The following is a 23,905-nucleotide window of genomic DNA, read 5'->3' as shown; positions in this document are numbered from 1 at the left end:
GTCTTGTTTTTTCTTTGCCAGGTATGCAATACACAATTCAGGCATTAGTTTCTCAGTGAAAAAAGTAAGTTCTTGATTTACAGGGGATGGTTATGTGTTACAAGAGCAAAAGGACTTTTGATCGTTGGCCGGGGAGGCAAGGTTATGGTGTCTCAGTCAGCACGGTGAGACAGTAAGCTGGATCTCCTGTTGTGTTCATCAGCAAGGTGAGACGGCGACTGACGTCAGAACACTGCCCGGTGCCACGACCGTGGACAACATTCGCTCCATCTTTGGAAATGCTGTTAGCCGGTATGTTGATAACTTTTTAAACTCCTCTGCATTCCATCCCATTATTTAGGGATCTGTCCAGATAACATCTGCCTTAAAAGTTTGCTTTAATTGAACATGCAGGTTTGTGGGCATGCTTCAGATCACTTCGGGTATCAGTGCTTCTTGGGTGCACATCATCTCCCAGATGCTCTGGCTATAAATCAGTGCATTCTCTCTAGGTCTCTGTCTTCAGAATATTTGTAGTGTAGAGGAGTGCTCCCTCTTTTTCTTGTATTTTCATTATCTTCACTTTAGGGTTGCATGCATTATCATTTGGTAGTTAGTAATTACCTCCCATTTTTCAGGCTTTGTGCCAGAAGTTAAGGATATAAAGACAAAGAAAATATTTCTGCCCTTAAAGACCTTCCTGTCTGGTGGTGAGCAGATTAGTGTTACCAAATCCTCGTTGTCAAGGAAAACCCTAAGTGGGAAGATTGCTTGCATTATAGCTTTCTCGATACTCCCCTCTGCGGGGGAAAATGCAGACTACATCCCAGATCTGTAGTTTAATCTCAGGACTTCGCAAGACCCAGAGTGCCTGTGTCATAATCTGAGTTGAAGAATACTAAGGGCCTTCTGTGTGCCAGGCATGCCCTGGACGCTGGGGTACACAGATGAATGACATAGCCACTGACTTCCCTTTTTCTAATAACCCATAGGCAGGAGCAGTAGTCCCAGAATCCAGTTTTCTACTTGGAAGGACAGATTACTCTTTGAACAAGACCAGGTTCCTAACTAGGGAACAGTTTGCTTTCAGTTACCCTTTTCTTATTAATTGTTAAGAAATTGTGGTTTTTTTTTTTCTCAGTTGTGCTCTCAGAATGAAGAGAAAGCTCTATTGTACAGTGAAACTTTTAAGGACCTCTTGACCAAATTTTAAGACTCAGAATTAGTTATTATGAAATTCCTGGGGACTATAAGAGATTGGCAGCTCCATGGAGCAGCAGTTCCCAAAACATGTTTCCAGAACACCAGCCTCTTGAGACATTTTGGGCAGAGAGGGTTTGCTGGTTCACTGTGTGGGGGCAGGAAGCTCTGGAGCTGTACCGCCTGCTCAGAGACTCGCGGCACACACATCATTCACTGCCTGAAAAGCTTCCACTATCCAGCCCACAAGTGCCTAATGGGTGCCTGCTGTCTGCTGGGTGCTGTGCTGTATGGTAGAGATACGTAGTAGGGAATGAAGCAGAAACGAGTCATACCCTTGGAGGACTCATATTCTAGTTGGAGACCCAAGAAAGAATTATGCTGTTCTGTGCATTACTGACTGTGCTGGATGCCTCAGAGGAAAAGCATAAGGTAGAGGGATCCCTTGGTGGTCAGGGACAGGGACTCACAGAAGATTTGAGGAAGTGAGCGCTGAGATCCTAGGGATAAGGTGGAATTAACTCACCAGCAATAGAAATTTACGGGGCAGAGGGACAAGCCCTCGGGGAGGCCTTCAGGCAGAAATGAATGTGGCTTGTGTGAGGACCTCCTTTCACCTGTCAGTCTCCTCTCGTGGTGCTTGTCAGCAAGTAAGGGCTTCAGCAGAGACAAGTTCTTTGGACTCTCACCTTGGGCTCCTAGTTACTAAGATACATAGAAGTTTCAGCAAAATAAGTTCTCAGAGCCTGGACTCGCCGTGTCCCAGCAGTTACAGCAGTGCTTGGCTAGTAGCATGAGGGCTTGAAAACACTGCCTAGTGGGGTAGGTGGATGGATGGTTGGACAGATGGTGGATGAGTGGTTGGACAGACAGATGGGCGAGCTCAGAGGACCTCAGTAAACCAAGTCTTCAGGGTCCTCGTTTGGCAGAGTTGGTGTATGAGAAGGAGCCCTAATTTTTCCAACTCTGATTCTTTAGAATGTTTGGATTGTCCAGTTTTTTCAAAAGCCTCAAAATTTCTCTTTTTTCCAACCAGAGAATTGATAGAAGTGAGATGTGAGGATAAAACCCTCGCCTTCAGAATGAATGGCTACATATCCAATGCAAACTACTCAGTGAAGAAGTGTATCTTCTTACTGTTCATCAACCGTAAGTGAGAAAGAGCCAAGTGGGGACGTCTGTGCACAGGGACCTTTGGGGTACCATGGAAGTATTCCTCATTCACAGGTGTGATCATACCCAGGGAAACCTCACACCAAAATGTGGTTTAATTAGGAAGTATTTATAATTCCTCCCCTAAATCCACGCAGCCCTCCCACCTGTGCTCATTGCTGGCTCACAGTTGTGGAGTCTGGCTCTTGCCTCTGAGGGGGAGCCCAGGAGAGGGCATCCCAGGCCCCTGTGAGCCAGACCCACCCCTCATCTGCTGCCGTCAGCGCCTTCCCAGCAGGCCCCGGACAGATCTTTGTTCTTTCCCGAGATCAAGGGCCACATTTGGAAATTACACAACAGGGCAACAGGGAGAGGGGCCTTCAGGTGCAGGCAGTTTTTTGTTTTTTTTTTTTTTGAATGTACTAAATGCCACTGAGTTCATTTTAAAATGGTTAGTTTCTAAATTGTGAATTTCACCTCAGTAGATTATTTCAATTAAAAAAATGATGGAGAAAAAATAAAGTACATTTACTGTATAGCACAGGGAACTGTATTCAATATCTTGTAATAAACTATAATGAAAAAGAATAAAAAATATAGATATATATTAAAAAAAAAGAAATTAGCTGATAGCTTTATGGGTGCTCCCTTGTAACTGACTCTGTTTATCTCTTGCTGCCTTTAGAATTCTCTTTTTATGTTTAACTTTTGCTATTTTAATTATAATATGTCTTGATGTGGGTCTGTTTTGGCTTATCTTGTTTGGGACCCTCTGTGCTTCCTGTACCTGGATATGTTTCCTTCTTTAGGTTTGGGAAGTTTTCAGCCATAATTTCTTCAAATACATTTTTGATCCTCTTTTTTCTTTCTTCTCCTTCTGGGATCCCTATTTGCATATGTTGGCACCCTTTATGTTATTCCATAGGGGTGGAGGGTATAGCTCAAGTAGTAGAGTGCGTGCCTCGCGTGCATGAGGTCCTGGGTTCAATTGCCAGTACTTCCTCTAAAAAATAAGTAAATAAACCTAATTACCCCCCCCACCAAAAAAATTTTTTTTAAATGATATATTACTGTTAAAGTGAAGAAAGGAAATGCTAGGCCCTTTGAGATTTTTCTTTTTAAAGAATGAGTTATTTACAGCACAAAGAGCAGGACTAGAAATCAGGAGGAAATAAACTCAAATCGATTTGGAGTTTCCTCAGATTCCTTTCCAAGCTTTCTCTGCTGACATAGTGTTGAAATGATTGCTACCTATTAAGTAAATACTGCTTTGCATTCTGCTGCTTTTTGCTTAACTGCACATTGCGTGGTCTTGAGAGACAGTGACAGGGCAGCAGTCCCAACACCATCTGACTCAAGTTTTTCCTTTTCATCCAGAAACACACCACCTCATTCCATTTGTTCATTTCTTACCGTTTTTAATCGTATGGGTCCTTTACCTTTATTGTTTAATTTGTATTTTTTTTAATTTTTGTTTTGTGTGATTGCTATTGGAAATGACATATTCTCCCGCCTTCCACTTATAGTGATAACCAGCTAGAGATGTCCCAAATTAAGCATATTTTACAGCAGTTGTTCAAAGCAATGTGGAAACAGTGAAGAGGGAGACAATATTCTGCAGACACATTCTGTTAAACTGACTTATTGGCAAGGTCTTTTCCCACTTCATTAGGAAGGACTTGAGCCTGACGTGCAGCAAAGCTTACTTTAATCAAAGTTCAGAAAATGTTTTTCATTTATTTTTTTCCCCTAACCATGAAGAGAAACTGCTTTGTAACACACATGTTGGCTATAGAATAGACAAGCAGAAATCAGAGTAAGTGCCGTCTGGGTGGCTCACTCCCATGCCTCTGGTGGGGCTTTTTACCACACCAGCTCTGCGTTAACATTAGCTAATCTGGTCATGATGCCAAGTTCCCAGTAGCAGAGAGACGGCAGGCTCTTATGTGTGTCATCCAGTTATCTCACACTGGCCAGGCTCACTCAGATGATAGGAACAAAGAACACTCCTTTGGCATGTCTCAAGTTCAGAAATCTCAGCAGAGACACTCCAGCTGTCCTTTGTCAGGTTACACAGCCCAGTGACATTACTGAGGCGGCTGTGGATGTATGAGCACTCCTTGTTGATAGAATTACGGTCTCTCTTCTCATTGGGAATGAAAAAATGTGACATATCCCTGGCTGCACCAACGCAGGACGACAGATCATCAGCAGGTCATCCGTCTGGGGAGAAAGGAGAGCTGTGGTTGTCTGAAAATAGATCTTCCTCTGATTTTAGCCTTGTATCTCCCAGCTTTCGTCATTTTCCACCCCCTCAAGCCTGCCTCATTTCCTAAATTACCCTCAGTGTGTGTTCAGTTATTTGTCCCACCTGAAATGCCTGGAAAACATGCTCTTCCCCATAAGTACTCCATTTGTCTGCCCCCCCCACCCCATCGGGGCTCCCTAAGCTGAGGTAGCTGCTCCCTCTCCTCATCACTCAGCACACGCGTCTCCCTCATGGTCCTTCCACCGTGAGTTGGAATTAGTTTATCCACCAGCGTTTGTCTCCCAGCTCGTAGCACACATGGTAGGTCTCCAGGATGGATTTGCAGAATGAAAAGTCTGAGCAAGGGCACGTGGTCCACCTGGGCTGGCTGGGGAAAGGGGGTGGGGGGCAAGTTGACTGTCCTGTTGTACCTCTGCTGCTCGGGTGAGACGAGAGTCCCCAGGGAGAAGCTGGGGAGTCGTGACGTAGAGGGGGCCCTTCCTCCCTGGGGGACTGATGTGGCTGTCACTCCAGAGACATTCTTCTTGAGCTGATTTCATGGTATGTGTGAATGTGTACCTGCCATCTCACCTCTCGGGACAGATCTGGGCTAATTGCTTTCCCTTTTACATTTTTTTTATTTATTTTTTTAATTGCAGTATAGTTGATTTACAATGTTGTATTAGTTGCTGGTGCCTTTTATTTTTTAGATCGTCTGGTAGAGTCACCTTCCTTAAGAAAAGCCATAGAAACAGTGTATGCTGCATATTTGCCCAAAAATACGCACCCGTTCCTGTACCTCAGGTAATGCAGCACCAAACTCCTCGCCCAAGACTCACAAGGAAGAGAAATTCTGTCCAGCTGTCTCCTTTGAAAGAGATGGACTTGCTAATTAGCCCAGTCAGAGTGTATCCCTTACCCCACTGGCAAAAGATATTCGTCCCTTTCTACAGGGGAAAGGCAGAGTTCTCCTTTATTTATTCACTCCTGCCACAGAATCTGACCGAGGGCCTCCCTTGTGCCAGGGGCTGTGTCAGTGAAACAAAGCTGAATAACATGGCTTGTCCCTGAGCCACGCAGAACCTGCCTGAACCTGGCAAACAAACCGTTCGTCTTGAGGGTCCATCCAGGGCCCTCTACCAACAAAGCCTCACACTGCAGAACTCCACTGTCAGAGCCAGCAGTGAAGTATGATGGATTTGGAGCTCAGCCAGCAAGTTGGTAGTTGGTACAGCCTCCAGCCTGACTTTTGTGCTCCAGTTTAATGATAGAAGTTCTCTCACATATTTTCATTTTTTTTTAATTGAAGTATAATCAGTTATAATGTGTCCGTTTCTGGTGTACAGCATAACTCATGCTTTGATCTACATGTAATACTGAACAGTCAATAGGGGATAGGTTCGTGACCACGATCTGGAAAAGTTAAGCACCTTGCCCTGGGTTATGTAATAAGAAATTCCACATGATGGTAATAACTGCTAATGTATAATAAACTGCCTGGTACATGCAAAGTGCTTTACACGAATTGAATCCCCACCATGTGTTATGTTCAGTTCACAGGTGAGGAAACCCAGGCAAAGAAAGATGCTCCAACTTAGCCATGCCCACTCAGCATTAAGTAGCAGAGTTGGCATTTGAACCCAGGTCACGCAGACTTGACCCTGAAGGCTTGACCACTGTGTCATTAGGCCTCCCCGTGTCTGCTGGCCACCACATACACTGTGAGTGAATTTTCCCACATTCCCCACCATCTGAGGTGATTGTTCTCTCTTTTTCCTGCCAGTTTAGAAATCAGCCCCCAGAATGTAGACGTCAACGTGCATCCGACGAAGCACGAAGTTCACTTCCTGCACGAAGACAGCATCCTGGAGCGTGTGCAGCAGCACGTTGAGCACCAGCTCCTGGGCTCCAACGCCTCCAGGACGTACTTCACCCAGGTAGGGCGCCTCTCCCCGCTCATCTGCCACCTTAAAACATGCCCCGCCACACGTGAGGGCCCAGGTTCTTGACTGTTGCTTGAGGACTTTGTCATTATTACTTTGGTAGTTTTCTTTCAGCAACATTTCCTTCTTTGAACCCAACTGTGAAGGTTTTACAATGTTGTGTCTGGACCTGGAGTCCTGAGGCCTGAGCTCTTCTCTGTGCCTCCTTCTGGTCCTCAAGACCACCTTCCTAGGAAGGCGAGCTGTCTACTACAGAGAAGGGCACCTCTCCCCTGCATTCTCCTCAGAGACCTTCAGAGGCTGATCCCACGTACCCAGGGCAGAGGGCAGGGGCTGGCTCGGGGAGGCCATTGCCAGAGCGGGGCCTTTGGTGTCAGACCTGGGTTACTGCTGTGTGACTCACCCTCCCTGGCCTCCATGTCTCCCTCAGTAAAGGGGGAACCAGTCACCCCGACAGCCATGGACAGTTCCAAGTAGTTAGTGAATAGCAATTGCATAGTCTAGTCCAGGGCCTGGCACCATTCATCTAACTACACTTAACCAGGTTCTAAGTGCTTTGATTCTAAACTACTCCCTCTCTCTGGGGCCTCAGTTTTTCCATCTGTGAAATAAGCAGGTTGATAACATGATGTCCAGTGTCCCGTCCCAGTTCTGAGGTAGTGTGATTCTGGCCAGTCCTGTATTCATAGTGAGCATGTGTTCATCAGAAGCACAGCAGACACTGAAACTATGCAAATGGAAACATCTTCCCCGTTAAATTGCACTGGGTCCTGCAAGCGGGAAGCCAACTTCTGTGAGTCCTACTTCTCAGAAAACTTTTTAAATTACCAAGCAGATGAGTGCTTCCCAAAAGCACTTCCCATGGTTACCCCCCTGGAAGGGGCCTAGATGGGAGACTGCGGGGCACTGGCAGTGAGAGGGGACGCAGGCAGGGTGGGCCGTGCACCTGCAGGTTGTTGGGGCTGAGGGTGGGGGCGGTGTGAGTGTGAGCCCTCGGAGCAGGATCTGGTGGTACAGGGAAGTGCTCGGTAGCTGTTAGGATTTTTTTTTTATCCCTTGTTGTTGCTCACTTAGCCTCAGCACCCTGTAGTGCTCATCCTCTGCCTCCCTCCCCAGATATGCACGGAGGCTTCCCAATGGGTGGGGCATTGTGGGTGCCTGGGGTTCCAGCACAGACAGGTTCCTGGCTTCACTGAGAGCTCACGCTCTCCTAGAGTCTACATCCCACGACAGAGACAAACAGGGAGGAGGGTGGAGGGGCTCCTGGCTCAGGTTTGAGCCTGAGGAAGGCGAAGGCTGGGACCTGAAGCCTGAGAAGAAACTAGGTGGACAAAAGGGGATGAGGAAGGAAAAGGGTGTTTCTGGCAGAGGGAAGGGCTAGGGTAAAGGCAATACGTGTTTGAGGATCTGAAAACTGAGCGTGGTGAGTCCAGTAATCTTCGGAAGCTGTCTCTAATGGCTGCCGAGAATCACCTGGGGGACTTTAGGATTTCCCGGGGCCCTCCCCAAACCAATAAATCAACCTCAGGGGGCGGGGTCTGGGCATAATACTTTGTGAAAGCTTCCCTGGGTGCTGTTGGGGGCAGCCAGGGGTAAGCAACGCTGGGCCTGGGTGGTGCAGGCCTCCGCTCCCTGCAGAGTTCAGGCCAGATAGAGGGGTTTGCAGCAGCACGTTGAAGAGCTTAGACTTCAACTTGAGAGGAATTGACGGGATCTGGTTTGCATTTTGTGAGGAGTGCTCTGGCTGCAGCGTGGAAGACGGCAGGGTTGGAGAGGAGCAAAATGGAAACCCGCAGTGATTTGGGAGAAGTTGAGGGCCAGGGGGCAGGTCTGGGCAGAGGATGGGGTTCTGTTCACTAATAGTTGAAAATCTGGAATTGCCAGGCCCTGAAAATAGGTTGGGTAGTTGGCAGTGGGAGGAGAAGCCCAGAGTGTGAGTTGTAGGTGAGGCAGCTGTCCTGATCGAGGTCCTAGGGCAAGGGTTTGCCAGAGACCCAGGAGGGTGTCTGTGGCTCCCCCGGGAGAAGAACCTCTTGGCTTCCCTCCTGTCTTATCCTGTCAGCCAGATTCATTTATCTAGATTACATTTTAGTTCCCGGAAGAACTGCAGGGTCCTGACTAGTATGTCTTCAAAAGGAAGGTGGTTCTACAAAGAATCTACCTAGAGAGGAACAGACCAAGGCACATAGTCATCAAATTGACAAAAATTAAGGATAAGGGGGAAATATTAAAATTAGCAAGAGAAAAGCAACAAATGACATACAAGGGAACTCCCATAAGGCTATCAGCTGATTTTTCAGCAAAAACTGTACAGGCCAGAAGGGAGTGGCCCAATATGTTTAAAGTGATGAAACGGGAAAACTTAACAACCAGAAATACTCTATCCAGCAAGGCTCTTGTTCAAATTTGATGGAGAAATCAAAAGGTTCACAGACAAAAGCTAAAAGATTTCAGCACCACCAAACCAGCTTTACAACAAATGTTAAAGAACCTTCTCTAGTCATCAAACTGTAAGAAAAGAGAGCAAAAAGGAGAAAGGGGAAAAAAAAACCTACAAAAGGTTATTTTGGCAATTGGAGGTCTTTTATGATTCCATATACATTTTGGAATTGTTTGTCTTAGTTCTGTGAAAAATGTGAGTATTTTGACAGGGGTTGCATTGGATCTGTCGATTGCTTTGGGTAGTGTGACCATTTTGATAATGTTGATTCTTCCAATCCAAGAGCACAAGATGTCTTTCCATTTCTTTGATCATCTTCAATTTCCTTCATCATTGTCTTACAGTTTTCAGAGTATAGGTAACCTCCTTGGTTAAGTGTATTTCTAGGTATTATTTTGTTTTTGAGGCAATGGAAATGTTTATGCCAGTTATAAAATTCTGGTTTTGGGAGTGGAAAAAAAAGTGAATGGAGGGTCACAAATGGCAAAATATCTTTTTTTGTGGGTGAATTATATATTCCATTATGTATATATGCTGCATCTTCTATATCCATTCATCTGTTGATGTGAACTTCAGATGCTTCCATGTCTTAGCAATTATAAATAATGTTGCTGTTAATAATGGGGTGTATGTATTTTTTTGAATTAACATTTTTGTTTTCCTTGGGTATATGCCCAAGCGTGGAGTTGCTGGGCCATGTGGTGGTTCTATTTTGGGGTTTTTGAGAAACCTCCATATTGTTTTCCATGGTGGCTACACCAATTTGCGTTTCCACCAACATTGTACAAGGGTTCCCTTTTCTCCACATCCTTGCCAACATTTGTTATTTGTGTTCTTCTTGATGATGGTCGTTCTGACAGGGGTGAAATGATACCTCATCGTGATTCTTACTTGCATTTCCCTGATACTAGTGATGCTGAGCAGCTTTTCGTGTTCCTGTTGGCCAACTCCATTTCCTGTTTTGGAGAAGTGTCTGTTCAGTTCTTCTGTCAATATTTTAAATGGGTTGGTTGGTTGTTTGCTTTTTAATTGAAGTACAGTTGATTTAAAACATTGTATTAGTTTCTGGTGTACAGCATGGATGGACTTGGGCGTTATGCTAAGTGAAGTAAGTCAGACAGAGAAAGACAAATACTGTAAGATATCACCTATATGTGGAATCTGAAAAAAATACAACAAACTAGTGAATATAACAGAAAAGAAACAGACTCACAGATACAGAGAAGGGACTAGTGGTTACCAGTGGGGAGTGGGAAGGGGGAGGGGCAAGATGGAGGTGGAGGATTAAGAGGTACAAACTATCAGGTGTAAAATAAGCCACCAGGATGTACTGTACAGCATGGGGGGTAGAGCCAGTATTTTATAATAACCATAAATGGAGTATAACCTTTAAAAATTGTGAATTACTATACTGTATACCTACATGCATATAATATTATACCTGTATAATACTGTATACCTAGCTATACTTCAACTTTTAAAATACTGTCCCTATTATAAAATAAATGCATAAATAATTTTTTTAAAAAAGAAGGAAGGTGAGTTTCTGGATCACAGAGCCTGCCTCTTGTCAGTGCATTGCTTAGACAGAGCAATGAGAGGGGTCCAGACTCAGGCTGTCCCTGCTCCTGTGGGGTCATCAGAATCCTTTCTTGCCCTGCCAGCAGCAGGTTGCCCTGGCTCCTGACTTTCTGGCCATGGGGCCACCTTCCTGCTCCCCACCTGGTGCCTTGTGCTCCACTTGGGGGGCAGTACAGCAGCAGCCCTGGTTTGCAGTGAGGCCATTTGGTGTGGAAATCAGGAACCCTGGTGGCTCTTGTGGTTTGTTCCATCTCTAGCATACTAGACAAGGTATTTCACTTTTCTGGACTTTGAAACTACTATCTGCAGGGTGGGGGGGTATAGCTCAGTGGTAGAGCTCATGCTCAGCATGCGTGAGGTCCTGGGTTCCATCCCCAGTACCTCAGTTAAAATAAAATGAAATAAAGTAAAATTACTACCTGCAAAGTAGTTTTGTTAATTTCTACCTCCCAAAACCCACCTGGCTGTTGCATAGGCAAATGAAAGTAAATACATTACAAGGGCTTTAAACTGTCCAGGGTTTTTCCTTTTTGAGTAGACTTGCTACTTTAACTTTTAATTATTTAACTCTTTATTATTGAATCTTTGTAAACACACATACAAGCAGATGATACAGCAGATCTCCATGTACCTATCACGCAGTTTCAACAGCCATCGACACTTCGCCATCTTTGTTTTACATATCCAGTCCATATTCAGACACCCAGAAAGATCTTTTTATAAAAGTAGTTTTGTTCAAATCTGTATCCAGTCAAGTTCTACTCATTATGTTTGGTTGTTATGTTTCCTTGAAACCAGGAAAGTCATCCTTTTTTTGTTGTTGTTTTTACTAGCTTATTCTAAAGCTAGTTGGAAAGTGCACATTTAGGGTTGGCTGATTGCTGCTGCTTAGTGTCCTTTGACGTGCTTGAATCCTTTAAATTTCCTATAAACTGAAAAATTAGATCTAGAGGCATGATTATATTCAGATTAAAAAATTTTTTTGCGAGCGTTCATGATGGATGATGCCATGTACTTTCTATTGCATCCCAGCAGGGGGTGCCTGATGGCCTGACTTGTTCTGTCCCTGTGATGAGGTTTATCCTCCAGTTCAGCTGGTGAGAGCCCGATTCCTTCACGCCATCGATACTTAGCGTAATGGTTCCACCATTCACTGATGACCATTGTCTGAGTCAGTTATGTCATTAGGATTGCAAGATTGTGATTTTTTCCTGATTTTACCATTTCTTCTTTATTAATGAACTGTAATTTTTCTGGGTGGAATAATTTTCCCTCATTTGTTAGAGCTGTTTGGTTATCCTGAAGTACAGTGCATACTAGAAAGTAGGCGTAAATGCTGAGTTCTGTGCCTTTGATTGTCAGTTTGCAGGGAAATGGGTGGGCATCCCAGCAGTCTTCAGTAACATTAAATGACTTGTTTTCTCTTTCTGTCTCTCCCTCCACCATCTCTCTTTCCCTTCTTCCTCTCCATTTTTCTCTCTTCTCTCTTTTAGTAATTTTGTCATAGCTGTTAAAGCAGTTTAATTTAATCAGTTGTAGCCATTTTCTTATTAATTCTGAAATTACTCCATCTTTAGCCAGTGGAAGCCCCTTCGGGCTGGTGCTCTTGTCCCTTTGACCCAATTCCACTAGTCTTTGATAATTTCTTTGTTTCTGGTGAAGCAGGATGTTTGTAGGCTCACTCTGTACTTTCCCAGCCTGTGCCCTGGAATTGGCCACTTTTCCAAGGAACTCTGGTTTATTTTAGTGGGGAATGGTATTTAGAGACTTTAATCTGGGATCAGGGGTCCTCAGTGCTACCGGTGGTCATTGCTTTCAGGCCTCTCCAGTGGAAAAAGCTAGGAAATACATATATTTAAAGATGCAGAAGAAATGTGGTTGCCAGAAGCTGGCAGGGAGGGGAGGATGGGGAGTTACTGTTTAATGGGTACAGAGTTTCAGTTTGGGAGGATAAATGGTGGTGATGGTGGTACTTAATGCCACAGAATTGTACTCTCAAAAATGGCTAAATATATATATATAAAATAGATAAACCACAAGGTCCTCCTGTATAGCACAGGAAATTATGTTTAATACCTTGTAATGGCCTATAATGAAAAAGAGTATGAAAAGGAATATATATATATGTATAACTGAATCAATTAATACATTGTAAGTTGATTGTACTTCAGTTAAGGAAAAAAACAGCTATATGTATTTTACCACAATGAAAAAAATAAAATCTCTTATGGCAACAAAACAGAAAGAGAGAGACAAATATGAGAATTTATACTAGTATTTCTATATCAAACCCATTTTTAAATTATAAGAATTTTGCTGAATTTTTGAATTTTATAATTTTACATCTTTTATTTCGTCAGTCAAATCTTGGTCAGAGAATAATTCTGTAATGGTAATTCTCCCTGGTTCTGGCTTCTGCTCCATTTGTGGACCTGCACTTTGTTACTTCATATTCTGAATCTTTCCACTGTCTTCTTTTTTGGCAGACTTTACTACCAGGTCTTGCTGGCCCCTCTGGGGAGGTGGTTAAATCTACAGCGGGTGTGACCTCCTCAGCTGCTTCTGGAAGTGGCGACAAGGTCTACGCCTACCAGATGGTCCGCACAGATTCCCGGGAGCAGAAGCTCGATGCCTTCCTGCAGCCTGTGAGCAGGGCCCTGTCCAGTCAGCCCCAGGCTGATGTCCCAGAGGACAGGACAGATGCTTCTAGTAGCGGGGCCAGGCAGCAGGATGAGGAAATGCCTGAACTCCCAGCTCCTGCTGAAGCAGCTGCCAGTCATCAGGGCCTGGAGGGGGATGCAACAAAGAAGGCTTCAGAGCCATCAGAGAAGAGAGGGCCACCTTCCAGCCCGGAGAACCCCAGGTACGGCCTTGCCTGACTCGCCCTCTCCCTCTGATGGGATGGTGCTGGGGCCTGGTCCACTGTCTGCGTTTGACCATGGCTTGAGAGTCACCCATCACAGTGGCCTTTGAAATACCTTAAATGTCTATGATTCCAAACATTATATAAAAATACATCAGAAGGAAAAATCAGAAGATTTATCCTTTAATTTTAGTAATGAATTTTGACAAAGCCTCAACAGCAGAGGTGGCTGGAAAGAGGGGCCTAAAATATCCAGAGGATTCTTTCATCTGCTCAAAGCTGCTTTCACTCCTTTCAGAAGCACAGTTTTTCACTTCAAAGCACGAAACTCCCTGAAGCACATGAGCTGCTGGTGAAAGAGCTAGAGAGGGGCAGGCACAGCTGTACTAGTGACTGTTGTTTAATTTTGAGCATCTTCAGTGCACCCTCTGCAGGTGCTTTAAGGGCACGTCATTGAAATCTCTATGTGCAGGTATTGACCGCGGAGCTCAGGGTGAAGTCCTTTGCCCAAGGCCACACGTTTGCCTGATGGCTGACCCCCAAAACACTGGCTCTAACTGCCTGTTGCAACTCGGGCAAGTTTCTTAACTCCAGTTTGCTCATTTCCAAGCCAGCCTAGCAAGACGACTTACAGGATTTGTGTCCAGAGAATAATAAAGGATGCTGCCATTTATCGAGCATCTGCCATGTGTGCCGGGCACCTTGCGTGCATGATCTCATTTAATGCTCTTAAAAGCCTGGCCAGAAAGTGTTCCATTTCTGTTTATCACTTGGCGAACTAACCACCCAGCATTCAGAGAAATCTTTCTAAACCAGTAATCAGTATATCGCTCCTCTGCTGAAAACTGGCGCTTCCTACTGCTCTTGGGGTGAAACCAGCCTGTCCGCCCCCAGTCCACTCCCTTCCTCCCCGTGGAGGCACTTTGGCCGCGCTGCCCCTGCAGGCGACCTGACCTCACTGAGCTCTCTCCCTTTTGCTGTCACTGGTCCCTGGGCCCAGGAACACTCCAGCTTCTTGTCACTCAGGTTTCAATTCAGATGTCATATCACATGTTGCCAGAGGCCTTCTTTGTCTGTGTAATCTAAAGTTCTCTCTCCTCTTGCTTCCTCATCATTCTATCATGTTACCTTGTTTTATTTTCATCACAGCACGCGTTGCTACTTAAAGTGACCTTGTTTCCATTGTTGTTTGACTCACCCCCTAAAAAGTCAGCATGGTGAGGACAGGCACCTTGTGGGCTCGTTCATGGCCATAGGAGGTTGGCCTTCTGACAGTGCCTAAGGGATGGAGAGATGGAAGGCTGAGTGAAGGAGATTTGGCCAGGTTAGCCCACTTGCCCAAGGCCCTGCAGGTCTACGGGCTGAGCCAGGTTCCAAAGTCCAGCTGCTCGGGCCTGAGGGGTGTCAGATGAGCGATATTCGGGAGAACAGGCTGATCTCACTGGCCTGCCACCAGCACGGGGAGCCCTCCCCAGGTGTGCAGAGCCAGCACAGAGAAGCTGCTCTCTTCTCCAGCATGTAAGACACAAAATTCCAAAGATACATTCACCTCAGTGTTCATCACAGTACTCTTCACAATAGCCAGGACGTGGAAGCAACCTAAATGTCCATCGACAGATGATTGGATAAAGAAGATGTGGTATATGTACCTCATATCCAATGAGTGTTGCTCAGCCATAAAAAAGAGTGAAATAATGCCATTTGTAGCAGCATGGATGGACCTAGAGATTATCGTACTAAATGAAGCAAGTCAGACAAAGACAAATATGATATGATATGTGGAATCTAAAATGAGTAGTATTCCATTGTATAAATATACCACAGCTTCTTTATCCAGTCATCTGTCGATGGACATTTAGGTTGCTTCCATGTCTTGGCTATTGTAAACAGTGCTGCTGTGAACATTGGGGTTCATGTATCTTTTCAAATTAGAATTCCCTCCAGATACATGCCCAGGATTGCTGGATCATATATAGCTCAGTGGTAGAGCACATGCTTAGCATGTGCGAGGTTCAATCCCCAGTACCTCCATTAAAAAAAAAATTAAAAACAAACAAGTAAGTAAACCTAATTACCTCCCCTGCCCTGAATTTTTTTAAATGACACATATGAACTGATTTATAAGACACAAACAGACTAACAGACCAAGAAAATGAACTTATGGTTACCAAAGGGGAAAGGAGAGGGGAGGGATAAATTAGGAGTTTGGGATTAGCAGATACAAACTACTTACTATGCATAAAATAAACAACAAGGTCCTACTGTATAGCACGTGGAACTGTATTCAGTATTTTTTAACCTATAATGGAAACATGAGAAGGAATATATATTATATGTATATGTAAAACTGAATCACTATGCCTGTACACCTGAAACTAACAGTGTTGCAAATCAACTCTACTTTAATTTTAAAAAAAAACAGCAATAAAAGAAAGTTTTTTAAGACAGTAATGAGCTGCCTGTTCCTTATCTGCTTTGCAGAAAGCGACATCGGGAAGGCTCTGACATGGAAACGGTGGAAGATGCATCCCGAAAGGAAATGACCGCAGCTTGTACCCCCCGGAGGAGGATCATTAACCTCACCAGCGTTCTGAGTCTCCAGGAAGAAATTAACCAGCAGGGACATGAGGGTACGTAAATGCCCAGGGCTGCCTGGGACCTCCAGGGCCAAAACTGCTAAAATGAAATATTTGGAAATGCAGAAAGCATTCATGTTGGGATGGCCTCTGTGCTGAGCAAACCTTGCTTCCCATATTAACCCGTGGTGGCAGCAGCTTTAAAGATAATTTTCAGCTCAGGGAAGGAGGGAAAAAGTAGTCTCTGGCTTTAAATTAGAATTAATCGGTACTCTCATTAGACCACAGAAGTCAGAGTAAAGTGGTCATTTAAGTAATCCCCAGTCTGTTCCTGTCTGAGCTAAAAGTGTAATGATAGCACACTTCTAATGCTGTGGCCTGACTGGGGTGTGCTGTTGCTGAAAGTGCACAGGCTTGGGAGGGCCGTAGTTGCTACCCTGGCACTCCTGCTTCTGCTGTGTGACCTTAGACTCCTGACTTAACCTTTCTGTGTGCCTCAGTTTTTCCTCATCTGTAAATTGAGATTAATTTTACCCCTGAAGATTATTGTGCTGATGAGAGAGAAAGTGGTAAGTAAAACACTTGTTACATAGTAAGGAGTCAATAGATATTTTTACATCCCAAAGACAAAGTGAAAAAAAAACCATTATCATCTTCCTCAGAAGCAGCTTTCAGAATACCTGAGTATAGAAGTCCATCTGGGTTACTGTTACTCCAAAAGTAACTTGTGGTTATAGGAATGAAAAGGAGGCTCGTCATATCCCAGGGATGAAGTGACGCAGGGACTGAGGTGTGTGACGGTGACATGGTCCTAACAGCAGTGCTGACCCCACTTGATGAGTCAGTGATGCTCCAAGTGGCCTTCATTGCTGGGGCTCCAGAGGGTAGCTCTGCATGCTTGTCCATGCAGTTTAGCCCCAGCCTTTCCACTCCTCATCCCCTACCCATTTCTTTTTATTGAAGTACAGTCAGTCACAATGTATCAGTTTCTGGTGTACAGCACAATGTCCCAGTCATGCATATACGTATTTAGATTCATTTTCATCTCCTTTTTCATTAAAGGTTATTATAAGATACTGAATGTAGTTCCCTGTGCTATACATATGAAATTTGGTTTTTATCTGTGTTTATATATGGTAGCTAACATTTGGAAATCTCAGATTCCCAAATTTATCCCTTCCCACCTCTCTTTCCCCCAGTAACCATAAAATTGTTTACTATGTCTGTGATCCTGTTTCTGTTTTGTAGATGAGTTCATTAGTGTCCTCTTTTTTTTTTTTAAGCTTCCACATATGAGTGATATCATATGGCATTTTTCTTTCTCTTTATGGCTTACTTCACTTGCAATGACAATCTTCAGATCCATTCATGTTGCTGCAAATGGCATTATTTTATTCTTTTTTATGGCTGAGTAGTATTCCATTGTATAAATATACCAAAATTTCTTTAGCCAGTCATCTGTCGATGGACATTTAGTTTGCTTCCATGTCTTGGCTATTGTAAACCGTGCTACTATGAACATGTATTTTTTCAAATTAGAGTTCCCTCCAGATAAATGCCCAGGATTGCTGGATCATATGGTACATCTTTTTTTAGTTTTTTGAGGAATCTCCATACTGTTTTCCATAATGGCTGCACCAAATAACATTCCCACCAGCAGTGTAGGAGGGCTCCCTTTTCTCTATAGCCTCTCCAGCATTTATCGTTCATGGACTTTTGAATGGTGGCTATTCTGACTGGCGTGAGGTGATATCTCATTGTAGTTCTGATTTGCATTTCTCTGATAATTAGTGATATTGAGCCTTTTTTTCATGTGCCTGTTGGCCGTTTCTATGTGTTCATTGAAGAGCTGCATTTTTATGTCTTCTGCCCATTTGTGTATTGGGTTGTTTGTTTGTTATTAAGTTGTATGAGCTGTTATATATATTCTGGAAATTAAATCTTTGTCAGTGGCATCATTTGCATATATTTTCTCCCCTTCCGTAGGTTGTCGTTTCGTTTTACTTATGGTTTCCTTTGCTGTGCAAAAGCTTATAAGTTTAATTCAGTCCCATTTGTTAATTTTGCTTTTATTTCTATTGCTTGGGTAGACTGTCCTAGGAGAACATGGCTAAGATGTATGTCAGCGTGTTTTGCCTATGTTTTTTCCTAGGAGGTTTATTGTGTCATGTCTTAGTTTAAGCCATTTTGAGTTTATTTTTATTTCTGTGTAAGTTGTGAGGGAGTGTTCTAACTTCACTGATTTACATGCTCCTGTCCCGTTTTCCCAGCACCACTTGCTGAAGAGACAGTCTTTTCTCCATTGTATATTCTTGCCTCCTTTGTCGAAGGTTAATTGACCATAAGTCTGTAGGTTTATTTTTGGGCTGTCTATTCTGTCCCACTGGTCCATATGTCTGTTTTTGTACCAATATCATGCTGCTGTGATTACTATCGCTCTGTAGTATTGTCTGAAGTCTGGGAGGGTTATTCCTCCAGCTTCATCCTTTTTCTGCAGTATTGCTTTGGTAATTCTGGGTCTTTTGTGATTCCATGTGAATTTTAGGATTATTTGTTCTAGTTCTGTGAAATATGTCATGGGTAGTTTGATAGGAATTACATTAAATCTGGAGTTTGCCTTAGGCAGCGTGGCCATTTTCACAATATTGATTCTTCCAGTCCAAGAACATGGGATATCTTTCCATTTCTTTAAGTCATCTTCAATTTCCTTAATCAAAGTGTTTTGTAGTTCTCCCCGTGTAAGTCTTTCACCTCCTTGGTCAGATTTGTTCCTAATATTTTACTGTTTTGGATGTGATTTTAAAAGGGATTATTTCTTTACTGTCTTTTCCTGCTACTTCATTGTTAGTGTAAAGAAATGCAACTGATTTTTGTATGTTAATCTTACATCCTGCTACCTTGCCGAATTCTTTTATCAGCTCTAGTAGTTTGTGTTTGGAGCCTTTAGGGTTTTCTATATATAGGATCATGTCATCTGCATATAGTGACAGTTTTACCTCTTCTCTTGGTGTATTGGTGGGAGACGGTGAGCCAAGTGTCCTTCCACTCCGCCATCTTGGCACCTGCTTCCTCTTATCCATTTCTTAATTAAACAAGTTAAATTTCAACACTGCTATAAAATGTATGTCAAAAGAAATGAGTGGCCAGGGAGCAACTCAGTACCTTCTCTGCTGATCCGTACCCTCCTGAACAGCTGCTCAGACTCAGAAGCCCCTCGCCTTTTCTTGTCTCACTCACCGTGTGTCTGGACGCTTCCAGGAAGGCCTCAGATGGCCCTTCCTCGTTCCTTCTTTGTTTCCTTTGCACTCCGGGCCTTCGTGTGCGGGTGGGGAGAGGCAAGGCATATGTGTTTACATGGGAAGGGTACACACTCGCTGTGACTAAGGTCTTGCCTGGTGTAGACCAGTTGGCTTCTGATTTCTGTTTCCATGAAGATTCACTCCCCTTGCTCCTTCCCTCAGTTACTGGCTTTCAGGCTGGGAGCTCTTAAAACCATTTAAAATAATAAAAGGAAGAGGGGGCTATTACTTGATGTGTTTAGCAGTCTTCCTCACAGTTGCTTGAATTGACAGACTCCCTCAGATTTGGAATTGAATGTTTTCTTTAAGGCTTTGTAGTCCTCACACACAGCAGGATATTTAAAGTCATAATTTCAATAAATTTCAGAATAGTTGCCAACCATTTTCAGTGCAGGATAAGACTAACCTGCACCAAATTTGGTCAGGTTTGGAGTCCATTGCTGAGGCTGGGTTGATAATCTAAATGTTCTAAAATTGTGTATTCATGCATGTTATCTCATTTAATTCTAAAATAGTCTAGGGAGGGAGGCAGAGCAGTTACTGCTATCTCTGCTTTAAAATAAGGAAATGGCATGGGAGATGAGCCTCAGAGGCTCCTGGCAATTTAATGGGAACTTCCTAGCAATGAAAAACAGGCCTGGGTACCTGCCTTGTCAAGATGGGTCATTACTGGAGTGGCCTCAGCCGGAGGTCTGCTGCTGTGGGACAAGCACTGAGCCCTTAGGCTGAGGCTTTTTGCAGACAGGCAGTGTAGGGTCTCACAGAGGGAGTCACTCGCTGTCTGGGTGTGGGGAGTGGAGTGAGCACTTCTTTGAAGCCTGGAGAACTCTGCTGAGGCTCCCAGCAGCCAGTGGGAAATGTGTTCATCTTTTGGGGATATCATTTCCCTGCTCTGTAAACTGATGCTCCTCTGCAGCCCTTACTGGACTGTTGTAATGAGCACCTGAGACCCGTGTCTGAGGGGAAGGGCCCCTGCCTCAGGTCCTGCCCACCGGCACCTGTTTATACCCACAGCCCCAAGCAGGAAGCTGGTGGTCTGAGTTGAATGCCATGCGGGGACTTCTCTGAAGCTCGGATTTGGGGAGGTGGGCCAAAACCTGGCTGCTCCCTCACAGAGCTGTGCTCCTGGCCCAGAATAGAAGTAAGATGCTTTCTGTTAAGGACACTCTTAGTTGCTCTCACTTGTGTGATTATTTCATCGTGGTTTCCAGCAGAGAGCCTTGCGTTGGGACGCAGGAGATCTTTGCTAAAGGAGTGACTGGGAGGGCGAGCCCGGGAATTTTTATTCTGAAGAGATATCAGAGTCGGAACCTCTATCAGACACCTTTGTTGAGTCCATGGATTTACCCGCTCCTCTGGGCACACTTTCGATTAACAAACAAGGTTAATATCTGGCCCAGTGTCCAGTCACGTGTTCCATGGAATTAGGCTCATCTCGGATTAGTAATGACCAAGTTACTTATCGCCAGTCACATTATTTTGATCTGTTAATTAAGGAAGAGGAGGAATGTCGTAAATTATTTGCTATCACTTGAATCTGAAAATGTGCTTAACGTTTTATTCTCAATTTTATTATATTTTCTTGGTCTTTGGTGAACAAACCAGGGCTTAAATGTACATATTCCCTATGGTTTGTCTCTAGATGACACTTTCTTTTGGTGCAGAAGATGAATTCAGCAAGCGTTAGTCGAGTGTCTTCTGTACAGAAATGCGCTGTACCAGGCCTGGAGGCAGAAAATGCACTGAGTGGGTTCAAACCCCCGTCTTGAAGAATGCCATGGGGTTGTGAGGGTTGTTTAGTGAGTTGCCGGCTGTAACATAAGGTGGGTGAGAGATGTTCTAGGACAGAGACAGAAGGCTACGTCAGCCAGGGTGATGGGGTGACATCTGCCTGGGAGGGCTTCTCAGTCAGCTCAGGCTACAGCCAGACGCCATGGTGCCCGGGGGCTGCGCATGGGGCCGTCAGGAACCAGAGGATGCCCGCCCTTCCTCGAGGCGGCTTTACTTGCCGCTTCTTGGAAAACTGTGCTGAGACCCACGGCCTCATCATGAACTCCGATATGGGGTTTGGCCTGGAAGCACAGAGGATTTTGTCCTGTTTTGCTGCTGGCAGAACGACGGGGAGGTGCCCAGCGACCTCCAGTGCGTAGTCAGGGGAGGAGTGAAGCACAGGTGCTTGAGGTCCTGGTCGGAGGCCGTGGCGGGTGCGTGGAGCCGCACGGAGCCCGGGGAGGAAAAGCCCCGCCTGCGCTCCGTCGCTCTGTCTCCCTCCCTGGAGGGAGCCCCGTGCGGGGAGCAGCCGCCCCCGCCTCCCCCGACCCCCGGCCAGGCTGTGCTTCGCTTCGGTGGCTGTGGGCGCATCAGAGCTGCGTTGGAAAATCTGCATGGAAAAAATCTCTGACCCTTTTTTAGTGGATTACATCGCTTCTCTTTCCTCCAGTGCCTCATTATTCAAGATTATTTGATGTCCTCCAGCTTTTAAAATAATCACTTTCCGCCTACGCGGAACATCCTGTAGAGACATTGAGTTTCCAGTGGGAACAGAGGGGAACACTTATTCTAAAAAATGAGAAAAATAAGCCTCTTTTTAAGGGGGGAGCAGAGACTTGCAGAACTTACATAATAATGTGAGAACTCACGTGCGATGCCCAACCTTGACAAAAGGTATAGTGAAAATGTGATATACAGGCTTACTGCTGTCCCAAACCCTGGCCCCGTTGTCTCCAAACCTTGGCCCCCGTCCCCTCTGTGGTGCTGGTGTGTTTACTTCTTTCATTAAGTGTATGTGTATGTACACGTACACACACATGTGCAGATATATGTTAGTAGATGCAAAATCATGTTTATAAAACATAAGTGGGATCTACAGGAGAAAACATGAGAATACCTGCTTAAAGAAACAGCACAGAGAGGGGAGGGTATATATAGCTCAGTGGTAGAGCGCGTGCTCAGCGTGCACGAGGTCCTGGGTTCCATCCCCAGTACCTCCATAAAATAAATAAACCTAGTTACCTCCCCTCTTCAAAAAATAAATTAAATAAAAATAAACTAATTAAGAAAAAGAAAAAGGAACAGCACGAGTCATCCCCAGTGCAGCCCTGTACTCCCCTTCCCTGTCCTAGACCCTCCCACCTCCCTCAGGATGACTACGACCCAACATTTTGTGACTGTTGTTTCCTTTTATTATAGTTTCACCACATGCATATGTAGCCCTATGAAATCTATTATCTAGTTTTAAGTATTAAATTTTATATAAAGGGAATTACACTGTATTTATCTGCAATGTATGTAAATATACACACACGTTCCTAAAATTCATCCATCCTGTTACATATGCTCTGGTTTACTTTCTCTGTTTGTGGTGGATTCCACTTCATGACTCTGCCACGTGTTCAGTCATTCATTCTGCTGTGGAAGGACATGTGGGGGCCTCAGGTGGCCTCAGCCCTGCCCTCCCTGCCCCTTCCCCAGACCTGAGTGGGTCAGGAACTTGGCATCCTGGCCAGGAGGCTCTGTGCAGGGAGTCCACTTACCTAGAGTTGCGCTGACTTGTGAAATGACAGATTGTCTTCCGAAGAGGGGTTGCTGAGTGTGTGGTCCCACCCACAGTGCAGAGAGTTGCTCTGCTCTGCTTTTTCTCCAGTGTTTGATATTGTCAGACTTTTTACCACTTTGGTGTTGGTGAAAGGGTATCTGATGGTGGTTTTTATTTGTGTTTCCCTGGTTACTAATGAAGTTGAGTAAGTATATGTCCTCTGTTAAGTGCCTGTTCAAGCTTTTTGTTCCCTTTGCTGTTGGCTTTTTGGTCTCTGACTTCAGGAGGTTGTTTTTTGTTTTTCTTTTTTTTCTAGGTAGTAATCAGTTACATGAAAATATCTTCCCTCAGTTTAGAGCTCGTGTGGTATTTTTTTTATGAAAAGAAATTCTTAGATTTAATGTAGGCAGATTTTGAGTTCATTAGAGATTGGCTTTTTAAATCTTACTCAGGAAGTTTTTTCTAACTCTGGGATAATTAAATATATGCTCTTACATTGTCGCCTAAAATGCTTCTATTTAAATTTCTAGTCCCCCTGGAATTTATTTTTGGTGTGTGGTGGTAAACTCGCAGTTTCCATGTGAGTATCTAACTGTTCCATTCCACGTGGTTATTGTCAGCTTGTTTGGATTTAGCCATTGTCATTTGCTCGTGATTCTTTCCCTCAGACTTTTCATGGGATGGGGCCTGGGATGGCAAACTGGGTTTTGCTTTGTCCAGTTCATCCTTACTTTGTTAAGTTTCTTTGCTGGGTTTAAAATTCCAGACTGGCAGTTATTTTTTCTTAGTGCATTGAAGGTGTTATTCTGTCGGTCTTGGGCTTCTGCTCTCACTGCTGAAAATTCAGCTGTCAGTCTTGTATTTTGGTACTTTGTGGAGTAATCTCTCTCTCTTATCTCTGAGTGCTTTCCAGATCTCTTTTCTTTAGTGCCCTGCAGTTTCTCTGTGTGGCAGATGTGGATTTTGTTGGGCTTTGTAGAGCTGAGGCTTGGTACCTTGTCATCACCGCTGGGATATTCTCTGATATTTTGTCTTGAGAGTCTTCAGTGATTGTCTCTCCCCTGTGCCCTGCCCCTTCTGGGACCTGAG

General features: G+C 44.4%; 1 protein-coding gene across 5 annotated transcripts in view; it reads left to right on the top strand.

Moving 5' to 3' along the window:
• Positions 1-23,905, top strand: part of MLH1 (mutL homolog 1) — a 45,056-nt gene that overhangs the window by 11,228 nt on the left and 9,923 nt on the right. For all 5 annotated transcript variants that reach the window (XR_012500100.1, XR_012500101.1, XM_010945816.3 and 2 more), the window contains exons 7-13: positions 22-64; positions 203-291; positions 2,216-2,328; positions 5,290-5,383; positions 6,363-6,516; positions 13,030-13,406; positions 15,888-16,036. Coding sequence is in view for 3 of the 5 variants with exons in the window: in XM_010945816.3 (XP_010944118.2) it covers positions 22-64; positions 203-291; positions 2,216-2,328; positions 5,290-5,383; positions 6,363-6,516; positions 13,030-13,406; positions 15,888-16,036 (1,019 nt within the window). In the remaining 2 variants the exon portion in view is untranslated. The remainder of the gene's footprint in view (positions 1-21; positions 65-202; positions 292-2,215; positions 2,329-5,289; positions 5,384-6,362; positions 6,517-13,029; positions 13,407-15,887; positions 16,037-23,905) is intronic.

The sequence above is a fragment of the Camelus bactrianus genome, chromosome 17, assembly GCF_048773025.1.
Source record: "Camelus bactrianus isolate YW-2024 breed Bactrian camel chromosome 17, ASM4877302v1, whole genome shotgun sequence".
Taxonomy (NCBI): Eukaryota; Metazoa; Chordata; class Mammalia; order Artiodactyla; family Camelidae; genus Camelus; species Camelus bactrianus.
The sequence above is the reverse complement of the archived record's forward strand: the minus strand, read 5'-3'. Positions and strand labels throughout refer to the sequence as shown.